The sequence below is a fragment of the Cydia strobilella genome, chromosome 22 (genome assembly GCF_947568885.1).
Source record: "Cydia strobilella chromosome 22, ilCydStro3.1, whole genome shotgun sequence".
In the NCBI taxonomy this organism is placed as follows: domain Eukaryota; kingdom Metazoa; phylum Arthropoda; class Insecta; order Lepidoptera; family Tortricidae; genus Cydia; species Cydia strobilella.
The window spans coordinates 7,900,573-7,923,422 of record NC_086062.1 but is presented as its reverse complement, the minus strand read 5'-3'; the positions used below and the strand labels follow the sequence as shown (position 1 = coordinate 7,923,422).

At 49.1% G+C, this 22,850-nt stretch overlaps 1 protein-coding gene across 1 annotated transcript in view; it reads left to right on the top strand.

Moving 5' to 3' along the window:
- The window catches only part of LOC134751604 (uncharacterized), a 45,318-nt gene extending 23,011 nt beyond the window's left edge, over positions 1 to 22,307 (top strand). The window contains exons 7-22 of the mRNA XM_063687080.1: positions 66 to 173; positions 1,048 to 1,193; positions 3,043 to 3,146; positions 3,536 to 3,701; positions 3,973 to 4,082; positions 6,246 to 6,301; positions 6,362 to 6,450; positions 6,797 to 6,963; positions 8,197 to 8,360; positions 8,625 to 8,768; positions 9,390 to 9,559; positions 15,908 to 16,498; positions 17,370 to 17,481; positions 18,277 to 18,409; positions 18,597 to 18,757; positions 21,414 to 22,307. Coding sequence (XP_063543150.1) covers positions 66 to 173; positions 1,048 to 1,193; positions 3,043 to 3,146; positions 3,536 to 3,701; positions 3,973 to 4,082; positions 6,246 to 6,301; positions 6,362 to 6,450; positions 6,797 to 6,963; positions 8,197 to 8,360; positions 8,625 to 8,768; positions 9,390 to 9,559; positions 15,908 to 16,498; positions 17,370 to 17,481; positions 18,277 to 18,409; positions 18,597 to 18,757; positions 21,414 to 22,307 — 3,315 coding nt within the window. The remainder of the gene's footprint in view (positions 1 to 65; positions 174 to 1,047; positions 1,194 to 3,042; positions 3,147 to 3,535; positions 3,702 to 3,972; positions 4,083 to 6,245; positions 6,302 to 6,361; positions 6,451 to 6,796; positions 6,964 to 8,196; positions 8,361 to 8,624; positions 8,769 to 9,389; positions 9,560 to 15,907; positions 16,499 to 17,369; positions 17,482 to 18,276; positions 18,410 to 18,596; positions 18,758 to 21,413) is intronic.
- Positions 22,308 to 22,850: the final 543 nt, after the last annotated feature.

Below are 22,850 nucleotides of genomic sequence, written 5' to 3'. Positions count from 1 at the left end.
GTAATTGATGGATGACCCCTAACGACCGTTTATGGTACAGTATATAATGTGTTTTTTTTCTTCAGTCGGTGGAGCTGTGGAACGCGACGCGCTACGAGGTGAAGATATACGCCGTCACGCTGTCCGTGGCAAGTCCTTTGCTACTAATCAACGGAACCACATCCGAACCCAAAGTGAGTGCCAGCACCAATTTAAAATCCGTCCGTCCTATCCGCACGTGTATCGTACAACGATTTACAGTACATATGACCCTTTAAACTTTCGACATATGCACGAAAAGTGCTCTTTTACGAACTAACACTAGTGCGAGAAAATAGCACCATATGTACTGTAAAAGTAATTTAACATTATTCTGTGAATATCGTAATTGTTTGTAATAAAGATGAATAAGATATTTTACAGTACATATGGTGCTACTTTCTCGCACTAGTGCGTAAAAGAGCACTTTTCGTGCATATGTCGAAAGTTTAAAAGGCCATATGTACTGTAAAACGTACAAGACACGTGCGAATAGGTAATTCGCAACTCGTTTCGAATTTCCTCTTTTCGGCACTTGTATCGTAAATAGCTACTTTACCACAACGGAGGCAAATGAAATTGCGCCTCATCTGATTGTAAGCGGACTGGCAACTGAAGCGGTTTTATAATGACACTGCCGACCACTGCAGAGCGTCTCCTGTCTCTGTCTCTTGTCTTAGCGCGAACTGTCGCTTATATGTTGCCTACCGTCTAGTCCGTCGCGGTCTCCGGTCCCGGTCTTCTGGCCCGGTTCTGGTGATAATTAAAACAATGTGTATTTCAGTTTATATAATCATTTATTGGGTTCCGTACCCAAAGGGTAAAAACGAGACCCTATTACTAAGTCTCCGCTGTCCGTCTGTCTGTCATCAGGCTGTATCTTATGAACCGTGATAGCCAGACAGTTGAAATTTTCACAGATCATGTATTTCTGTTGCCGCTATAACAACAAGTACTAAAAAGTACGGAACCCTCGGTGGGCGACTCCGACTATATGTGTACCGTTCTATAATGTCGTATCATTTACAGGAGGTGTCTCCCGAGTGGTGCCAAGTCCACCCCGAGGCGCGAGCGCCGAGCGACCACATAGAGCAATCTACTATGAACGCCGCCATACTTGGAGCAGGTGCCATCGCCCTGCTCGCCTGCGTCGGCGCTGCCCTACTCTACTGGAGGCAAGTAGCTAGGGTCTCTTTTATTTCCCATAAAGTTTTAAGTCATAGTGTGTTGTTTGTCCGCATTTTCGTTAGTCATAATTTGGTTTTTCTTAGAAACGCGTAACTTTTTAGAATTGCTATAAAACAAATTTTATTTTAATTTTTTATAGATGGGGAATGACTTACGCATGGGTCTCTATTGTTTCCCATGTAGTTTTAAGTCAAAGATAGATAGATAGATAAACCATTTATTCGTTTATTCATAATGTATTGTTTGTCCGTATTTTCGTCAGTCATAATTTTGTTTTTCTCAGAAACGCATTTTTTTTTTTTTTTTTTTTTACTAGCCTAATTTAGTGTCCCACTGCTGGGCAAAGGCCTCCCCTCGTTTCCTCCACTCGACCCTGTCGTTTGTAGTGTCCCGCCAATTTGGATAAAATGCGTCTAAGTCGTCCCGCCATCTCCTTTTCGGCCTGCCTGCACCCCGGCCAGCACCATCTATGGTGTTCCGTGGGTCCCACTCGGTAACCATTTTGGCCCACCTTTCAGGGTGCATGCGGCAGACATGCCCAGCCCAGTCCCACTTAAGCTTAGCGGTCTGGACACCTACATCTACAACTCGAGTTCTGGAGCGCAGTTCCGTGTTTCTGATTCTATCAGTTCTGCGAACACCTAGTATACTGCGCTCCATCGCTCGCTGGCAAACCTTGAGTTTGGACTTTAACGCCTCAGTTAATGACCATGTTTGAGCACCGTAGGTTAGGATAGGCAGGATACACATGTCGATGAGTTTGCGCTTGAGACACAGGGGAAGGTCGCCCTTCAATAGCGCCTTCATGGACCAGAAGCTCTTCCAGGCGTTGTCAATACGTCTATTGACCTCTATGGTTTGCCTGTTTTCGAAGGAGGCTATCTGGCCCAAATAAATGTACTCATCAACATACTGTATATCCTGCCCATCTACCGTGACCCTGTGTTTTGCTCCATTGGTCATCAACTGAGTTTTCGCTCTGTTCATTGTGAGTCCAACCTCAAGGCTCGCTGTGCTGAGATCTTGTAGCATGTGTTGTAGTTGAGATGCCGTGTGGGAGAAAAGGACGATGTCGTCGGCAAAACGCAGGTTAGTTAACCGTTTATTACCGACGACAATGCCCAATCCTTCCCACGAGACCGCCAGCTTTTTGAATATCTCCTCTAGGCAACTGGTGAACAGTTTAGGAGACAGCGGGTCGCCCTGTTTAACGCCTTTCTCTATTTTAAATATAGGACCAGGTGCGTGTAATTTAATGTTGGCTGTGCTGTTATTATAAATTGTTCCAACGAGTCCAACGTATGTCGGGTCTACACCCTGATTCTGCATGGCGGAAAATATAGCGGAGTGTTTGACGCTGTCGAATGCTTTGCTATAATCTACAAAACCAAGGTATAGAGGCACGCTGAACTCGTTGGACTTTTCTATTAATTGATTTAAAGTATGGAGGTGGTCGGTTGTGGAGAAACTAGGCCGGAAACCGGCTTGCTCGGGTGGCTGATGTTTATCTAGCAGTGGGGCAATTCTATTTTCTATGACCTTTATAAACAGTTTGTAGATATGGGAGGTAAGACTAAAACGCATATCTTTTCAGAATTGCCATAAAACAAACCTAACCTAACCTATTTCTATAGGGTAACCTTACGAAAATCCTGAAAAATTAACGGTTTCAGATTTATGACTAATGATAATCTGACAATCATTACATTATGACTTTCAATAATTATGTCAAACAGAGGGACCTCAAGTAACTAGCGTGTGACGATGTAAAAATGTTACCTTGTCATTCATCACACATCTTTTGTACATTTCACTGATGAACATTATTCTGAACAGGTGCAGGTCCCGTCTTAGCAAATGCATTAGTGCCGCCTACAACTATCTCGAAGAAGGCGGCGAAAGAGCCGCCAGGGCGCCGTTAAACTCGTACAAGAAACCTGGTAAGTTCTCAGTCACTATGTCTTCACCAATAGTAGCGAATAGAACAACGTCCCAAAAGTATTTGCCACCCTCTAATATTCTTAGCTTGTGGTCCACGGAATAAACCTTTTTTGCTGACTTTATTCGAATTAGCTTCCGAATGAAATTTCAAGTGGTCTGGAGGGTTATCAACTGTTCGAATATTTGTAACTGTCGAGTTGTCCAAAAGGACCTGTACGGTGCACTCAAATTATTTTGATTACTTCGCCCGGTAATTCTGCTGCTGACTATACATTGCTGGGATAATGTTCACCGAAATTAGTATATTAATGAAACAATTCCAAGGGGCAGTCAATTCTTCAAATTTCCCTACGATTTTTGTCACAGTGTATATATATATTTTTTACAGTGGTAAATTGCTCACCACTACGACCGGCGGGTTCCCCCACACCGGCGGGGCCGGAGAGTTCAAACAAACCGCCCCGCATCGGCGGCGCGCAGCACCCCGTAGTGTGCGCGAGAGACTTCCCCAAGCATGTGGCTGCGTTACATGCTGATGGAGATATTGGATTCAGGTATTGTTTCTTATCAGTTTTGTCACAGAATAAATAATAGTACTTGATACAGAAGGTTCACTCTCTAACAAAACGCGTCTATTACGACAGATATGACCACTAGGTGGTTCCGTAGCGGTGCGCGGCAACTACTATGGCTAGACACCAAAATTGGTGTAGGCAGCATGTACTTGTAGCGACGCGACGAAATCGCGGAGTGAGCCACGCCTGTTTTTGAAAATAAATGACTAGTTATATTTTTTAAAATTAATAATATTATATTTTTTAACAGCAAAGAGTACGAGATAGTAGTTTCGAAGTCTGCCGCTCTCGGTCACACGAGTCACTACAGCCACCGGCCAGAGAACCGGCTCAAGAATCGTTATTTGAACATCACTGCATGTAAGTAACAGAAATTTCGACTATTATTGATTTTCTCTCCAAGTATTATATAGGTATATGTCGGCGATAGATGAATTATGACGAATGCCATGCCATAGCTAAACCGATACAATTTATAAAAATAAAAATAACAGGAATGTAGTGAGGTAGACTGCGCCACTTTCCAATTCAAATCTGACTGACGGTTCCTCTCAGGATGCCAGCCCCTTTTGGGCTGTCATCAGAATCAGCCAGGAACCAATCCATTCAAGCAGCTGTTCGGGTCATTCAAATAACAGTCACTGTATCGCAGCTAAATACTTACATTCCATCATTCTGACCTTCCACACGTCCTCGTGGGAAGAGTACTATGCAAATAAAAACTCTACAGGAACAACAAGTCCACTCGGCCATCCTGATCACAATCATATGTGTAAACGGACTTTACATAAATTCGCTCAAAGAAGTCGAATTTAGTAACATAACAATGTCACAACAATTTCAAAGCCAAAACAAGTTCGCAATAACCCTATTTGCTTAGAGCTTTATTATCAGCAAAACGGAACAGGTTGTTTCGACTGACTAGTAGTAACCCGCAATCTGCAATTGGCTAACAACCAATGAAAAATCACACTACTCATTGCGTAACCCGCAATCTACATCATTGGCTAACCACCAATGAAAAACTACAGTACTCATTGCGTAAACCCGCAATCTGCATCATTGGTTAACCATCAATGAAAAACCACTACTCATTGCGTAAGCCCGCAATATGCATCATTGGTTAACCACCAATGAATAACCACTACTCATTGCGTAAACCCGCAATATGCATCATTGGTTACCCACCAATGAAAAACCACTACTCATTGCGTAAACCTGCAATCTGCATCATTGGTTACCCATTAATGAAAAACAACTATTCATTGCGGAAACCCGCAATCTGCATCATTGGTTACCCACCAATGAAAAACCACTACTCATTGCGTAAACCCGCAATCTGCATCATTGGTTACCCACCAATGAAAAACCACTAATCCCACTTCTGATGTCGGCGATAGATGAATGATGACGAAGATTAATGATACTCGATGAATGCCATAGCTAAACCGATACAATTGATAATAATAATAATAACAGGAATGTAGTGAGGTTGACTGCGACACTTTTCAATTCAAATCTGACTGACGGTTCCTCTCAGGATGCCAGCCCCTTTTGGGCTGTCATCAGAATCAGCCAGGAACCAATCCATTCAAGCAGCTGTTCGGGTCATTCAAATAACAGTCACTGTATCGCAGCTAAATACTTGACATTCCATCAAACGCAGCCGTCATAAATTCATAATAGACGGTCTGCGACATATATTTTTTTTTCCATAGATCGGATAGAAGTTAGGGGAATTCTAGAACCTTGAGTTTTAGTTCTGGATTGATTGATCCGTTCTTGTTAAATCGTCGGTCAATCAACTGGGATATCGGCAGTATACGAGAGGAATGTTTCGGAGATCCTCGGTTTTGTTTGGTCCAGTGATAGACGTTACTGATGATTCACATCACTATGTAAACTACTTAGTAACCTTCCTGTTTTTTTTTTGTTTTTTTTTTTCGTCCATTTGGACAGGCTAAAGCTCTAAGCTATACTGCCTTCACCGAGTTAAAATGAGTCCTAACAAGACGACAATACGTCATACGTTTCTATTTGTCGACTGTAATAGTTGAATTAAGATTTCTTATATACAACAAAACAGTAATTGGGTACTTTTAATGTGTGGGCTCCCAACTCAACTATAATATTCATTTCGAAACGGTTTAGTCAACTATAATGAAATTGACCAATAAGCTCGCCAAAATCGAGAAAAAAACTGTCTAAAAAATTTATTTAGCAAGGAGCAAGTACCAGGGCCTCATGAGTTACCATGTTAATCATGAAGGTTTCGTTGACCAACCCGCCGGGCCCCGGCCGCCGGGGCGCTTTCTCTGTTTCTTAATAAATAAAAATATTCTACTAGTTTAAAGTATTATTTTTATTGACTCGTAGACGAAGTATTGTATACAATAGTGATATAATCAAGCTTTTTAATCTCGTACTGAATAAGGTCACTCGGCAAGCTTTGTGGCTTTAACACGGTGCTCGAATGAAAAGCTCTCCAAAAACACGTACTCTATATGCATACTGTATCCCCAGACGACCACTCCCGCGTGTGCGTGTCGGCGGGCGCGCGCTGCGGCGCGGCGGGCTGCGCGGGCGCGGGGGGCGCGGTCGCGGGGGGCGCGGGGGGCGCGGGCGCGGGGGGCGTGCAGTGCGGCTACGTCAACGCCAACTTCATCGACGGCATGCGGCCCGAGCTCGACGGCTACACCCGGCGGAGGATCGACCACAACATACGCAGGTACACTACCCTTCAACGCATACTGATGGATGCAGCCTACATACAACGACAAAAAAAAAGCAGAAAAGTGCGAGTCGGACTTGCCCACCGAGGTGCTGTATTTTTTAGTATTTGTTATTATAGCGGGAACAGGGTGAAAATTTCAACTGTCTAGCTATCACGGTTTATGAGATACGGCCTGGTGACAGTCCTGGGCTCTAAACGACTGGCGAATTAATTGTTTTGACAAATTAGAAAAGAGTTCAGATATGTTTGCATCCTTATCGGGCTGAAATTTATTTTTTCCTTTAATTTATTATCCATCATTTTATCATGGTATTAACATTTATTTTAATTTCTCCCTCAGACAACCATCAGTAAAACCCGCCAAGCCGCCGCCCATAGTCGCGGAAGGCATCGAGAGCGCGTTCCTCAACATCGAATTCTCCGGAATCGTGGAGAGCGAGCAGAGCGATAGCGATAGCGAGCGAAGCGATAGCGATCCGGAGCTGGACGATGTTTATGTCGACGTCGGTAAGTTATAGACACGTTAAAAAATCAGCCATATGCTTCGTCCATATAGAATGGGGTTGGCCGGTTTTTAATTTAATTTAATCGTATGGCTTATGGTCGCATATACATATAATATAATAATTAATTGCATATTGAGTAGGTACTATAATTTAACATCTAGCTTCTTCACCCATCGGGCTGCGTTCACATCAGGGCAGAGCAGGTCCAGGGTATCTCACGTCCGCAGGAATTGCCACTAACACCCTACACGTGTCCCCTGGGTGGCGCTAATCGAGTAACAACCTTTCGGCTGCTGTACCTGTTGTCACCAGGGACCGGACAACCCTTTCCGCGATAAAACCCTTTCAATGGGCGACACTTAAACACGGCTAACACATTGAAAGACTTTCCCTTTTGAACTGCAAGCCCATTCATACCCCTACCTTTGACTAACCCTTACCGAAAAGCTAACCAAAAATAAGGCTAGCCCTTAATAAGGGTTACCCTTATCTTTAAGCGCTTTTTATAAAGGTTTCCCTTTGCGTGAAAGAGACAGGATTCGTATATATCTACGGTAGTGTATGAAAAGGAAAGAAAATACGTGCCTAGTCAAAGAAAGCCGCCGTCACCGCCGACGATCGCTCGGATTCGAAGTAATGTGTGCTTTATGAACAAGGTAGACGACTTAAATTAGCACGCTTATATGCTAAAAGTGAAGCCCTTTATAAGGCTAACCCTTATAAGCAATATACAAAGGTGTTGGTGAGCGGATGATAAGGGTTTTGTAAGGGTATTTGGGCTACCGATTACTCAAATGTGGTAGCTTTATATAAGGGTTTTTAAAAGCAAAACAAAGGGTTTCGTCTGGCAAAGGGTATGGTGAGTTAAGCCTTATGCAATACCCTTATAAAAGCCTTACCCGATAAGGGATAGCGGGCCGGTCCCTGGTTGTCACTGATCAACCTCACAGCAAGTTAACCGAGTCGCTGATGCTATTTCGAAAGGGTTGGCCGGTCGAAGTATTTTAACCTTTCGAGACCCGGACAAATTTTGGACGGGTCTCGAAAGGTTAAAGATGGCGGCAGGTTTTACCTATCAATCCTACGTATAGTGACAAATTCTTTTTTTAAACTAATATCAAGCTCAGTCAAATCTCGTAGAACAAAACTAAAGACAGGTACTAAAACCTATTAGCGTTTGTTTATTAATTTGGTTTATGTGTTCATCTGTAAAAAATGTCTTTGTTTCGTATAGATGGTGTCCCAACGCGAGTGAAGCTAGAGTGGCTAATATGGAAGCGGCGCTACATTGCGACTCAAGGCCCCACCCCGCACACGCTCGACGCGTTCTGGCGTATGATCTGGCAACACAAAGTCCATACTGTAGTCATGATTACCAACTTAGTCGAACGAGGGCGGGTGAGTATTTATAGTATGAAATTTCATTACAGACCTCTCGTCTAGCCGCGCCTTAGACGTGATACTTTCCAGCCTAATATGAAGAACATAATAACAATATCGAAAAATGAAAAATTGTTTATTTTGTTAACAATAGAGGGTACAGTTGTAAAGGTTGGAGTCTTCTAGTAAGTATAAAATGCCTGTGACAGAAGACCCCGCTCTTCTAAAACAAAAATATTCCATTGCATGTTTGAGAAAATTTAATTAATTGTTGTTTTTCAGCGCAAATGCGACATGTACTGGCCGGGTGGCGGTCGGGGCAGCTCCGCAGAGTTCGGCGGCGTGCACGTCACGTTGTTACACGAGGACGTGCGCGCCGCCTACACCGTGCGCCATCTGCGGGCGAAGAACAACAATCATAAATCGGTAAATGTACCCGTTATTGACTGCCACCTCTCTAACGTGCATCCTTGTTATTTCCGGCCTATTTATAACCTAATTTGAAATAGCGGTGCGGTAACAAAACATGCAGTTTAAGTATGGAAAGCCTGGAAATTAGCAAAACCTCATTGAAAAACAAGATCACGAATGTGCGTCTTTTTAATCGAATGCGCCATACATTGCTTTTGTAGAATATAAGGCTTACTTGATAGCGGATTTAAGACAGATTGTGTTCAGGATGTATTTTGACTTTTATCTTTTAAATACAGTGCATCACTAATCACGACATATTTCCGTTTCGTCTATACAAAGCATTTTCATTACATACCGGGAAAACTATGTTCCAGATTATCAGCGCTAGAAGCACAGTTTAACTGTGAATGTATTTGTTATTTTCACACGCGTAAAGTCCGTTAAATCGTCGCCACTGTTATTTTGGAGGGAAAAGGGTGCCGAGAAATGAGACACGGTCGTTTATCGTATGGCTATATTCCGACTGACAGGCCTGTTGCCGGGTGCAACCGGCTGACGAGAAAATCTCATCTACCCCCAATATCTTAAACCTAACAGTATTAAACGACAATCGACATATTTTCTTGTGTACAGGATAGCGAACCGGCAAGTCCAGCAAACGAAGCCGACGCGGCCGGTCGCATCATAGTCCAGTACCACTACACCGTGTGGCCCGACCACGGCACGCCGCGGCACCCGCTCGCCGTGCTGCCCTTCGTGCAGGCCGCCGCCGCCGACCCCGGCACCGTGCTGGTGCATTGCAGGTACCAAACATAGATATAGTCCAGTACCACTACACCGTGTGGCCCGACCACGGCACGCCGCGGCACCCGCTCGCCGTGCTGCCCTTCGTGCAGGCCGCCGCCGCCGACCCCGGCACCGTGCTGGTGCATTGCAGGTACCAAACATAGATATAGTCCAGTACCACTACACCGTGTGGCCCGACCACGGCACGCCGCGGCACCCGCTCGCCGTGCTGCCCTTCGTGCAGGCCGCCGCCGCCGACCCCGGCACCGTGCTGGTGCATTGCAGGTACCAAACATAGATATAGTCCAGTACCACTACACCGTGTGGCCCGACCACGGCACGCCGCGGCACCCGCTCGCCGTGCTGCCCTTCGTGCAGGCCGCCGCCGCCGACCCCGGCACCGTGCTGGTGCATTGCAGGTACCAAACATAGATATAGTCCAGTACCACTACACCGTGTGGCCCGACCACGGCACGCCGCGGCACCCGCTCGCCGTGCTGCCCTTCGTGCAGGCCGCCGCCGCCGACCCCGGCACCGTGCTGGTGCATTGCAGGTACCAAACATAGATATAGTCCAGTACCACTACACCGTGTGGCCCGACCACGGCACGCCGCGGCACCCGCTCGCCGTGCTGCCCTTCGTGCAGGCCGCCGCCGCCGACCCCGGCACCGTGCTGGTGCATTGCAGGTACCAAACATAGATATAGTCCAGTACCACTACACCGTGTGGCCCGACCACGGCACGCCGCGGCACCCGCTCGCCGTGCTGCCCTTCGTGCAGGCCGCCGCCGCCGACCCCGGCACCGTGCTGGTGCATTGCAGGTACCAAACATAGATATAGTCCAGTACCACTACACCGTGTGGCCCGACCACGGCACGCCGCGGCACCCGCTCGCCGTGCTGCCCTTCGTGCAGGCCGCCGCCGCCGACCCCGGCACCGTGCTGGTGCATTGCAGGTACCAAACATAGATATAGTCCAGTACCACTACACCGTGTGGCCCGACCACGGCACGCCGCGGCACCCGCTCGCCGTGCTGCCCTTCGTGCAGGCCGCCGCCGCCGACCCCGGCACCGTGCTGGTGCATTGCAGGTACCAAACATAGATATAGTCCAGTACCACTACACCGTGTGGCCCGACCACGGCACGCCGCGGCACCCGCTCGCCGTGCTGCCCTTCGTGCAGGCCGCCGCCGCCGACCCCGGCACCGTGCTGGTGCATTGCAGGTACCAAACATAGATATAGTCCAGTACCACTACACCGTGTGGCCCGACCACGGCACGCCGCGGCACCCGCTCGCCGTGCTGCCCTTCGTGCAGGCCGCCGCCGCCGACCCCGGCACCGTGCTGGTGCATTGCAGGTACCAAACATAGATATAGTCCAGTACCACTACACCGTGTGGCCCGACCACGGCACGCCGCGGCACCCGCTCGCCGTGCTGCCCTTCGTGCAGGCCGCCGCCGCCGACCCCGGCACCGTGCTGGTGCATTGCAGGTACCAAACATAGATATAGTCCAGTACCACTACACCGTGTGGCCCGACCACGGCACGCCGCGGCACCCGCTCGCCGTGCTGCCCTTCGTGCAGGCCGCCGCCGCCGACCCCGGCACCGTGCTGGTGCATTGCAGGTACCAAACATAGATATAGTCCAGTACCACTACACCGTGTGGCCCGACCACGGCACGCCGCGGCACCCGCTCGCCGTGCTGCCCTTCGTGCAGGCCGCCGCCGCCGACCCCGGCACCGTGCTGGTGCATTGCAGGTACCAAACATAGATATAGTCCAGTACCACTACACCGTGTGGCCCGACCACGGCACGCCGCGGCACCCGCTCGCCGTGCTGCCCTTCGTGCAGGCCGCCGCCGCCGACCCCGGCACCGTGCTGGTGCATTGCAGGTACCAAACATAGATATAGTCCAGTACCACTACACCGTGTGGCCCGACCACGGCACGCCGCGGCACCCGCTCGCCGTGCTGCCCTTCGTGCAGGCCGCCGCCGCCGACCCCGGCACCGTGCTGGTGCATTGCAGGTACCAAACATAGATATAGTCCAGTACCACTACACCGTGTGGCCCGACCACGGCACGCCGCGGCACCCGCTCGCCGTGCTGCCCTTCGTGCAGGCCGCCGCCGCCGACCCCGGCACCGTGCTGGTGCATTGCAGGTACCAAACATAGATATAGTCCAGTACCACTACACCGTGTGGCCCGACCACGGCACGCCGCGGCACCCGCTCGCCGTGCTGCCCTTCGTGCAGGCCGCCGCCGCCGACCCCGGCACCGTGCTGGTGCATTGCAGGTACCAAACATAGATATAGTCCAGTACCACTACACCGTGTGGCCCGACCACGGCACGCCGCGGCACCCGCTCGCCGTGCTGCCCTTCGTGCAGGCCGCCGCCGCCGACCCCGGCACCGTGCTGGTGCATTGCAGGTACCAAACATAGATATAGTCCAGTACCACTACACCGTGTGGCCCGACCACGGCACGCCGCGGCACCCGCTCGCCGTGCTGCCCTTCGTGCAGGCCGCCGCCGCCGACCCCGGCACCGTGCTGGTGCATTGCAGGTACCAAACATAGATATAGTCCAGTACCACTACACCGTGTGGCCCGACCACGGCACGCCGCGGCACCCGCTCGCCGTGCTGCCCTTCGTGCAGGCCGCCGCCGCCGACCCCGGCACCGTGCTGGTGCATTGCAGGTACCAAACATAGATATAGTCCAGTACCACTACACCGTGTGGCCCGACCACGGCACGCCGCGGCACCCGCTCGCCGTGCTGCCCTTCGTGCAGGCCGCCGCCGCCGACCCCGGCACCGTGCTGGTGCATTGCAGGTACCAAACATAGATATAGTCCAGTACCACTACACCGTGTGGCCCGACCACGGCACGCCGCGGCACCCGCTCGCCGTGCTGCCCTTCGTGCAGGCCGCCGCCGCCGACCCCGGCACCGTGCTGGTGCATTGCAGGTACCAAACATAGATATAGTCCAGTACCACTACACCGTGTGGCCCGACCACGGCACGCCGCGGCACCCGCTCGCCGTGCTGCCCTTCGTGCAGGCCGCCGCCGCCGACCCCGGCACCGTGCTGGTGCATTGCAGGTACCAAACATAGATATAGTCCAGTACCACTACACCGTGTGGCCCGACCACGGCACGCCGCGGCACCCGCTCGCCGTGCTGCCCTTCGTGCAGGCCGCCGCCGCCGACCCCGGCACCGTGCTGGTGCATTGCAGGTACCAAACATAGATATAGTCCAGTACCACTACACCGTGTGGCCCGACCACGGCACGCCGCGGCACCCGCTCGCCGTGCTGCCCTTCGTGCAGGCCGCCGCCGCCGACCCCGGCACCGTGCTGGTGCATTGCAGGTACCAAACATAGATATAGTCCAGTACCACTACACCGTGTGGCCCGACCACGGCACGCCGCGGCACCCGCTCGCCGTGCTGCCCTTCGTGCAGGCCGCCGCCGCCGACCCCGGCACCGTGCTGGTGCATTGCAGGTACCAAACATAGATATAGTCCAGTACCACTACACCGTGTGGCCCGACCACGGCACGCCGCGGCACCCGCTCGCCGTGCTGCCCTTCGTGCAGGCCGCCGCCGCCGACCCCGGCACCGTGCTGGTGCATTGCAGGTACCAAACATAGATATAGTCCAGTACCACTACACCGTGTGGCCCGACCACGGCACGCCGCGGCACCCGCTCGCCGTGCTGCCCTTCGTGCAGGCCGCCGCCGCCGACCCCGGCACCGTGCTGGTGCATTGCAGGTACCAAACATAGATATAGTCCAGTACCACTACACCGTGTGGCCCGACCACGGCACGCCGCGGCACCCGCTCGCCGTGCTGCCCTTCGTGCAGGCCGCCGCCGCCGACCCCGGCACCGTGCTGGTGCATTGCAGGTACCAAACATAGATATAGTCCAGTACCACTACACCGTGTGGCCCGACCACGGCACGCCGCGGCACCCGCTCGCCGTGCTGCCCTTCGTGCAGGCCGCCGCCGCCGACCCCGGCACCGTGCTGGTGCATTGCAGGTACCAAACATAGATATAGTCCAGTACCACTACACCGTGTGGCCCGACCACGGCACGCCGCGGCACCCGCTCGCCGTGCTGCCCTTCGTGCAGGCCGCCGCCGCCGACCCCGGCACCGTGCTGGTGCATTGCAGGTACCAAACATAGATATAGTCCAGTACCACTACACCGTGTGGCCCGACCACGGCACGCCGCGGCACCCGCTCGCCGTGCTGCCCTTCGTGCAGGCCGCCGCCGCCGACCCCGGCACCGTGCTGGTGCATTGCAGGTACCAAACATAGATATAGTCCAGTACCACTACACCGTGTGGCCCGACCACGGCACGCCGCGGCACCCGCTCGCCGTGCTGCCCTTCGTGCAGGCCGCCGCCGCCGACCCCGGCACCGTGCTGGTGCATTGCAGGTACCAAACATAGATATAGTCCAGTACCACTACACCGTGTGGCCCGACCACGGCACGCCGCGGCACCCGCTCGCCGTGCTGCCCTTCGTGCAGGCCGCCGCCGCCGACCCCGGCACCGTGCTGGTGCATTGCAGGTACCAAACATAGATATAGTCCAGTACCACTACACCGTGTGGCCCGACCACGGCACGCCGCGGCACCCGCTCGCCGTGCTGCCCTTCGTGCAGGCCGCCGCCGCCGACCCCGGCACCGTGCTGGTGCATTGCAGGTACCAAACATAGATATAGTCCAGTACCACTACACCGTGTGGCCCGACCACGGCACGCCGCGGCACCCGCTCGCCGTGCTGCCCTTCGTGCAGGCCGCCGCCGCCGACCCCGGCACCGTGCTGGTGCATTGCAGGTACCAAACATAGATATAACTCCGTAATAGATGGATACAGTCTAAGGAAAAAACGTGCCTCGAAAATCAAGAATATTTGATTCTCGTTCAGAGGGCGCTACTAGTTTTGGCCTACAGTCGAATAGATGGCGTTGACGGTTTCGTTTGTTATTTAACAATTTTAACGCATATCAGTGAAAGAATATGGGTCAAAATCATCAAAATAATTAATGCAAATAAAAAAAATCATTTATCTATATTTAAATACATTCTATCGTATTTTTACAAATCTTCATTTTTAGTTTTAAAGTGTGTCGACAGATGGCAGTGAATTTACTGGGGTTACAAAATTTACTATGACAGTACCGCTCTAGTATAAGTTACTCTATGCAGGGACCAATACTATATACATTATACTACCTTATGATTAACCTCGGAAGGCTCAATGTACAGTCGCGGACGTTCCCGGTGAACCACTTCAAAGAAACTTTACCTCGATCCTTACGAGCGAGCGAAACTCCGCCTCCCATAGAGATAACCAATTACGATGCATTTAGGATTCATTATGTTCATAATGAAAAGGGTATAAACAGGTAATGAGACAAACAATAGGTATAAGGACAGTTTATTAGTTGTTGTTGTATAGGCTAAGCTTCGCCTCCCCATATAGATAACCAATAAAGATGCATTTTGGATTCCTTATCTTAGTTTGCAAATGCCGGCCGTCACAAAGACAATGAATGCCAATAAACTTTACCTGAGCTAACCTTTTTAAGTGCCATGCTATTGGTTATCACTTTTATGATACCGCCTGAGCGTCTGCAAGACCTTTAAACGATTTTTGCCCTTAAGGTGGTTCACCGGGAATGTCCCCGATTGTACAATAAAATGTACATATTCGTTTCAAAATCCAATTATACCTTTCATGAACCAAATAAAGTAGCATTTCTTTTATTTCATTGCTTTTTCAAACAAACGAAATTCATCCCAATTTACTGTAGTTAAAAAAAATTAAAGTAGGAAAATTTTGTTTGGCGGGTTACGAGTTAATGTCGAGTTTTACTTGACAGTATGGCAACTCGAGGCTTCCGCTCGCAGTGTTGCCCTTCCTGAAGTGAAGACAGTCGCAAAATAACAGTTTCGAAGTTTCACAGAGCTTCAAAATACCGGACTCTTTGAGTACCAGTGTCGTAGGTCGCCAGAGTCGCATAATACCATATTCGCAGAACACCAGGTAACCACTCTGGTGGCCTACGATTCTGATATTCAGACAGTCTGGTATTTTGACACTCTGATATTTTGCGACTCTGGTATCGTGCTTACAAAGGCTCGTAATTACGGACCTAAACTAGTACCTAACAACCTCTAACTCGTAACAAAATAATGACATGTGTTACGCTATGTGTTTCACGTAACTTTAACGCAAATTTTAAAGAATTAACTGTAGGCACTTAATATGCACCTTAAATATTTCAAAACTAGCAATAAAAATGTCTAAGTTTACTCATAGTTCGATATTTTATTAGCTTTTTTTATTGTTAACAGTGCTGGCGTCGGACGGACAGGCACCTACATAGTCCTCGACGCACAACTCAACCAGCTCAAGCTCACCGGAACCCTCAGCCCTCTCGGGTTCCTCTGTCGCGCGCGCACACAAAGAAACCATCTCGTCCAAACCGAAGAACAGTATGTGTTCGTCCACGATGCGTTACTCGAGCACGTCCGCTCAGGAAACACAGAGGTCGAGTTCTCCAAAGCGAGGGAATATCTAGTCAAACTACTCCAACCTATCTCCGATGACGAGCTAGCCGTTTTAGACCTTAAACCTACCAAGCAGAAGAGCGTTAATGATTTAACAAACGGTATAGAGAACGGCGAAACGGCCAGTTTAAAATCAAGCAAAGAAGTAAGCGAAAATAATGCGGAAAACGGCAGTCAACTCTCGATAAAGACTGAAGATTTGAACAGTGAGCAAAGCAAGAGTGTTAAAGAGGATGATGAGACTAAAGAGGTTATGGTGAACGGGGATGAAAGTGAGGGGGTGTACGATTTGGCGCCGAGGTCCACAGACACGTACAGTAAGAAAATGCAGGCGTATAATAATATGACTGATCAGGAGAAGGAGGAGATGAGGAGGTGAGATATTGTTTTATTTCTATTACGGTTTTAATAGTGTAGTCGGTGATCCTGCTTACGATGCTGGAGGCCCCGGCTTCTAATCCCGGTAAGGGAATTTATTTGTGTGTTTATCACAAATATTTGTTCCTTGGTCAATAATTCTGGGCTAATCAATATATTGTCGGTTGTCGATAAGGTTGATTTCAAATTGAAGGCATATGGAAATAGCGACTTATTGACAACCGACAATAAGTACCCTTTTGATTGAGAATGGCACGCATATCATCGTCTAGTATTCACAACAAAACCTTGTTCAAAAAGCACGCGTGTTTAATATCTAGGACTATGAGCCTAAAAGCACGATGGCACAATGTCGATTTATTAAAATTATTTTAAAAGGGTCACTCACATATTATTCAGTCGAATAGCTCGATATGTTTCGATCCCATTTTCGAGGATCCTCTTTATATGTCGATTTATCCTCCTGACTCAATATTTTCGAGCTTAAATTGAACTCTGTTAAATTGACAAAGAGTCAAAATTTAATTGGGGCCTATGTCCTACGTGTAGGACGCGGATCGTCAGGAGGTTAAGTAAGATTATCCAATATTTATTTATTATTTATTTACCACCTCCTTAGTTACACTGGAATAAATAAATAATAATAAAACTCATTTATTTGAGACAATTGAGTCCATATTTCTTAAATTAATATAAAATAAAATAAATATTAAAATCAAAATTAAAATAAACAATTAAAATAAATATTAAAATTAAAGTTAAAAGTAAGATTAAGTTAAAGCCTAAAATATAAAGTGCACATTTGTATGACATCCTGTTATAAATGAATTATATTTTGCCATGTAATATTGTTGATTTTTCCTAACAGGGCGAACCGAGTGGAAAATTACGCGTTGCTAGAGCGCATGCGGTCTCTAGCGAACCGGAATCAAACGTATCAGGGCCCGCCGCCAGTCAATCTACTCGAGAAACAGTTCTTGGTAAGTCATATTTGTTGTAATAGTACATTTTTGTCGAGGCTCGGAAGTAGCTACTTGCTGGCTGAGGATTCGTTTTAAACAGACGACCATGGGAGTCCGTTTAATTGAATCCGAAGCCAGCAAGTATCCTTCCAGTCGAGTCATATATAGTGCTTTTCTCGAAAATGGCGCAATATTTCACAGAAGCAACGTTCTTACGTATATATATATTTTCACAGAAACAATTGATAAGATTTGCTTTGCCGCCTTTTTATTTTTTTAAATTAAAAAACGAAGTGTATTTTTCTGCCGAAAATACGCCATCCTATTTGAGACAGCTAAATAGTCGCAGTACCGACATTATAATAATAAGTACTGATCATCTGTTTGGCTGTTTATGGACCTATGCCTTCATTTGATATGGCGATTTAACTTTTTTTAAAGTTTGAAACTCGACAAATAATGGAATTTGTATGCAACATCGCAGTTCCGAAATCGAGACTGCAATGTTTTTAACTTTTTAATTTTTGACTGACCATAAACGATGAACTTGAAACGATGAAGTTAAGTTGACTTTGCCGTCAGTTTTTGAGAAAATGCGTTTACCCATTAAATGTTAAGGACGTCAACTAATTAAAAAAACATTTGAAAGGGTTAAAAAAACATTTATTCTGGCGAAATAAACCCTATTTTTACAATTTATACTTCTGCCAAACTGCAACTATTTGTTGGCAGCGAAAATTAGCTAAATTGCCTAGTTAATTACTATGAGAATAGATTGAATAGAATCGGCTGAATAATATTGTTTGTTTCCAGCTAATAACACGGTCGTGCGTGGACGCGTCCGTGTCTGCGCGCGCGCCACACAATTTGGACAAGAACCGGCCCGGCGCCGCCCTGCCGGCCGATACTGCGCGCGTCATGCTGGTGCCCAAGCCCGGCGTCGAAGGTAATCCGTCGAGAAACTAATGTACGACTCCCACCGACCGGCTGTACATTATGTATGAATGTACATTATCGAATTTATGTCGGGATTGTATCTGTCTGTTGGCACTGTGGCTTTAAATTTTGAACGTCAAAATTGGCTTTAAAAACTTTATTCTCAAAACTAATCACACATATTAAACTTTCAACAGGAAGCGAATACGTGAACGCATCATGGGTATGCGGCCGACGGCGGTTGCGAGAGTTCGCCGTCACGCAACACCCTCCCCCCGACGCGGCGCCCGAACTGTGGCGGTTACTATGGGACCATACGGCCCAGCTGGTTCTACTGCTGCACTCGCCGTCCGACCCGGTAACTGTCTCCTTCTGTCTAGTGTAGTATGAGAGTGACGCAGCATCCTACCCCCAACGCGGCGCCCGAACTGTGGCGGTTACTATGGGACCATACGGCCCAGCTAGTTCTACTGCTGCACTCGCCGTCCGACCCGGTAACTGTCTCCTTCTGTCTAGTGTAGTATGAGAGAGACGCAGCATCCTACCCCCAACGCGGCGCCCGAACTGTGGCGGTTACTATGGGACCATACGGCCCAGCTAGTTCTACTGCTGCACTCGCCGTCCGACCCGGTAACTGTCTCCTTCTGTCTAGTGTAGTATGAGAGAGACGCAGCATCCTACCCCCAACGCGGCGCCCGAACTGTGGCGGTTACTATGGGACCATACGGCCCAGCTAGTTCTACTGCTGCACTCGCCGTCCGACCCGGTAACTGTCTCCTTCTGTCTAGTGTAGTATGAGAGAGACGCAGCATCCTACCCCCAACGCGGCGCCCGAACTGTGGCGGTTACTATGGGACCATACGGCCCAGCTAGTTCTACTGCTGCACTCGCCGTCCGACCCGGTAACTGTCTCCTTCTGTCTAGTGTAGTATGAGAGAGACGCAGCATCCTACCCCCAACGCGGCGCCCGAACTGTGGCGGTTACTATGGGACCATACGGCCCAGCTAGTTCTACTGCTGCACTCGCCGTCCGACCCGGTAACTGTCTCCTTCTGTCTAGTGTAGTATGAGAGAGACGCAGCATCCTACCCCCAACGCGGCGCCCGAACTGTGGCGGTTACTATGGGACCATACGGCCCAGCTGGTTCTACTGCTGCACTCGCCGTCCGACCCGGTAACTGTCTCCTTCTGTCTAGTGTAGTATGAGAGAGACGCAGCATCCTACCCCCAACGCGGCGCCCGAACTGTGGCGGTTACTATGGGACCATACGGCCCAGCTAGTTCTACTGCTGCACTCGCCGTCCGACCCGGTAACTGTCTCCTTCTGTCTAGTGTAGTATGAGAGAGACGCAGCATCCTACCCCCAACGCGGCGCCCGAACTGTGGCGGTTACTATGGGACCATACGGCCCAGCTAGTTCTACTGCTGCACTCGCCGTCCGACCCGGTAACTGTCTCCTTCTGTCTAGTGTAGTATGAGAGAGACGCAGCATCCTACCCCCAACGCGGCGCCCGAACTGTGGCGGTTACTATGGGACCATACGGCCCAGCTAGTTCTACTGCTGCACTCGCCGTCCGACCCGGTAACTGTCTCCTTCTGTCTAGTGTAGTATGAGAGAGACGCAGCATCCTACCCCCAACGCGGCGCCCGAACTGTGGCGGTTACTATGGGACCATACGGCCCAGCTAGTTCTACTGCTGCACTCGCCGTCCGACCCGGTAACTGTCTCCTTCTGTCTAGTGTAGTATGAGAGAGACGCAGCATCCTACCCCTAACGCGGCGCACGAACTGTGGCGGTTACTATGGGACCATACGGCCCAGCTAGTTCTACTGCTGCACTCGCCGTCCGACCCGGTAACTGTCTCCTTCTGTCTAGTGTAGTATGAGAGAGACGCAGCATCCTACCCCCAACGCGGCGCCCGAACTGTGGCGGTTACTATGGGACCATACGGCCCAGCTAGTTCTACTGCTGCACTCGCCGTCCGACCCGGTAACTGTCTCCTTCTGTCTAGTGTAGTATGAGAGAGACGCAGCATCCTACCCCCAACGCGGCGCCCGAACTGTGGCGGTTACTATGGGACCATACGGCCCAGCTAGTTCTACTGCTGCACTCGCCGTCCGACCCGGTAACTGTCTCCTTCTGTCTAGTGTAGTATGAGAGAGACGCAGCATCCTACCCCCAACGCGGCGCCCGAACTGTGGCGGTTACTATGGGACCATACGGCCCAGCTAGTTCTACTGCTGCACTCGCCGTCCGACCCGGTAACTGTCTCCTTCTGTCTAGTGTAGTATGAGAGAGACGCAGCATCCTACCCCCAACGCGGCGCCCGAACTGTGGCGGTTACTATGGGACCATACGGCCCAGCTAGTTCTACTGCTGCACTCGCCGTCCGACCCGGTAACTGTCTCCTTCTGTCTAGTGTAGTATGAGAGAGACGCAGCATCCTACCCCCAACGCGGCGCCCGAACTGTGGCGGTTACTATGGGACCATACGGCCCAGCTGGTTCTACTGCTGCACTCGCCGCTTTACTATACTCAAAGATATATATAACTCCGTAATAGATGGATACAGTCTAAGGAAAAAACGTGCCTCGAAAAATCACGAAAATTTGATTCTCGATCAGATGTCGCTACTACCTTTGGCCTACTCTCGTATAGAGGGCGTTGACGGTTTCGTTTGTTATTGAAAATTTTTAACGCATATCAGTGAAAGAACATGGGTCAAAATAATAAAAATAATTAATGCAAATAAAGATAATCATTTATCCATATTTAAATACATTTTATCGTATTTTTATAAATCTTCATTTTTAGTTTTAAAGTGTGTCGATAGATGGCAGTGAATTTACTGTGGTTACAAAATTTACTATGACAGTACCGCTCTATAATATTATATCCTCTTTGCTATACTAGATTAACAAGCATTTAATCACACTCGTCAAAGGTTATATGCCGACATCATCGTGTAATATTTTCAAATAAACAGATATTATAAAATCCTTCTTCATTGCAGGAATGCGAAACGTTCTGGCCCACCGAAGACGAAAAGGAACTGTTTGTCGCCAACTTCAGAGCGAGCTTCGTTTCCAAGGACACCTACGTAGCCCATCGGAAGACCAGCCGGAAACCTACCCCTACGGAAACCCCCGTCGAACCGGAAACCAATGGCTACCGACGGCAGGAGTCAGACTGTGCTGACGACGAAAGACTAATACCGGAAAACAGCTCCCCAATATCAGACGTAGAACCCGCGTATCGTTTCGATAGAACGGAACTCAGACTCGAGCGTCTCAGTACTGGAAACAGAGACTTATCCGCCCGGAAATCCATAGCGAACGGTGACCTATTCTCATCGTTTTCGGAAAAGAAATCCGGCCCCAAATCACCTAAAAGTCCTTCGAAAATGTCGCTCAAAAACTTCAAGTTAAGCTCCCCTACTAAATTCAAGTTCCCTGATTGGGGATCGAGAACCGCCGGCTCCCCTCCCGATGTAGCCCCGCCCCCACCCCCTGTAGCGCCCTCTCTAACTGTCGAAGAAGAGGCGGAACTGAGACGGCCTTGCTACAGGTTCGAAAAGGTCGAAAGCGTACCAGACAATACGCCTTCAGACCGAATAATAGAAGTAACGAACGTCAGCGTACATTCATTACAAGACGATTACCAATTAAGTGTTAAGTTTATACAATGCTCTGGTTGGCTAGATGGTGACACCACAGAGTATACACAAGGGAAACCGGAGGAGAATGAGTTTGTTAGAGCAGTGCGGGACGCTGTGAGTGAGAGCGAGAGGGAGGAAGCTGTGGATCGGCTTATAGCGCCGTATAGGGAGTCGTTCGCGTTGATCGAGTTCGTTGCGGGGTGCCAGATGGAGTACAAGAATGGGCCGGTGGTTGTGGTTGACAAGTAAGTATAGCTAATTCAGGGTAGTTTACCATATATATGAAATTGTTTTAGAGCAGATACGAAAATATATATACGGAAATACACGAGAAAAAAAAAAAGTTTAATTATCTTATATCACAAATAAATCATGTGATGTGGATAAATATATTGTGATGTGTTTGAATTTTATTTTATAGTATGAATCTGTTGGTCGTTACATAAAGAGTTTGACTTCTTAGCGCCACTTGCACCATCCCACTAACCCGGGATTAACCGGTCAAACCTGGAGTTCATGGTTACCAGTACAATTTGACACTGGGTTAACGGTTTAACCGCTTAACCTCTGGTTAGTGGGATGGTGCAAGTGGCCCTTAGTAAAGTAGCCTGTTTGTGCCGAATATAAAGTTAATTTATTGTCTGAAGCGAATAAGGCTCTAGTGGCAAAAACATTTAGCTGAAAATCGATTAATCGATAACCGGCAATGAGCTCTTTTACTACGAAAACTTCATATTTAGCCGTTTTTCAAAAACTGTACACAAAACGCATGCTCCGAGCGTGCACGCTAAC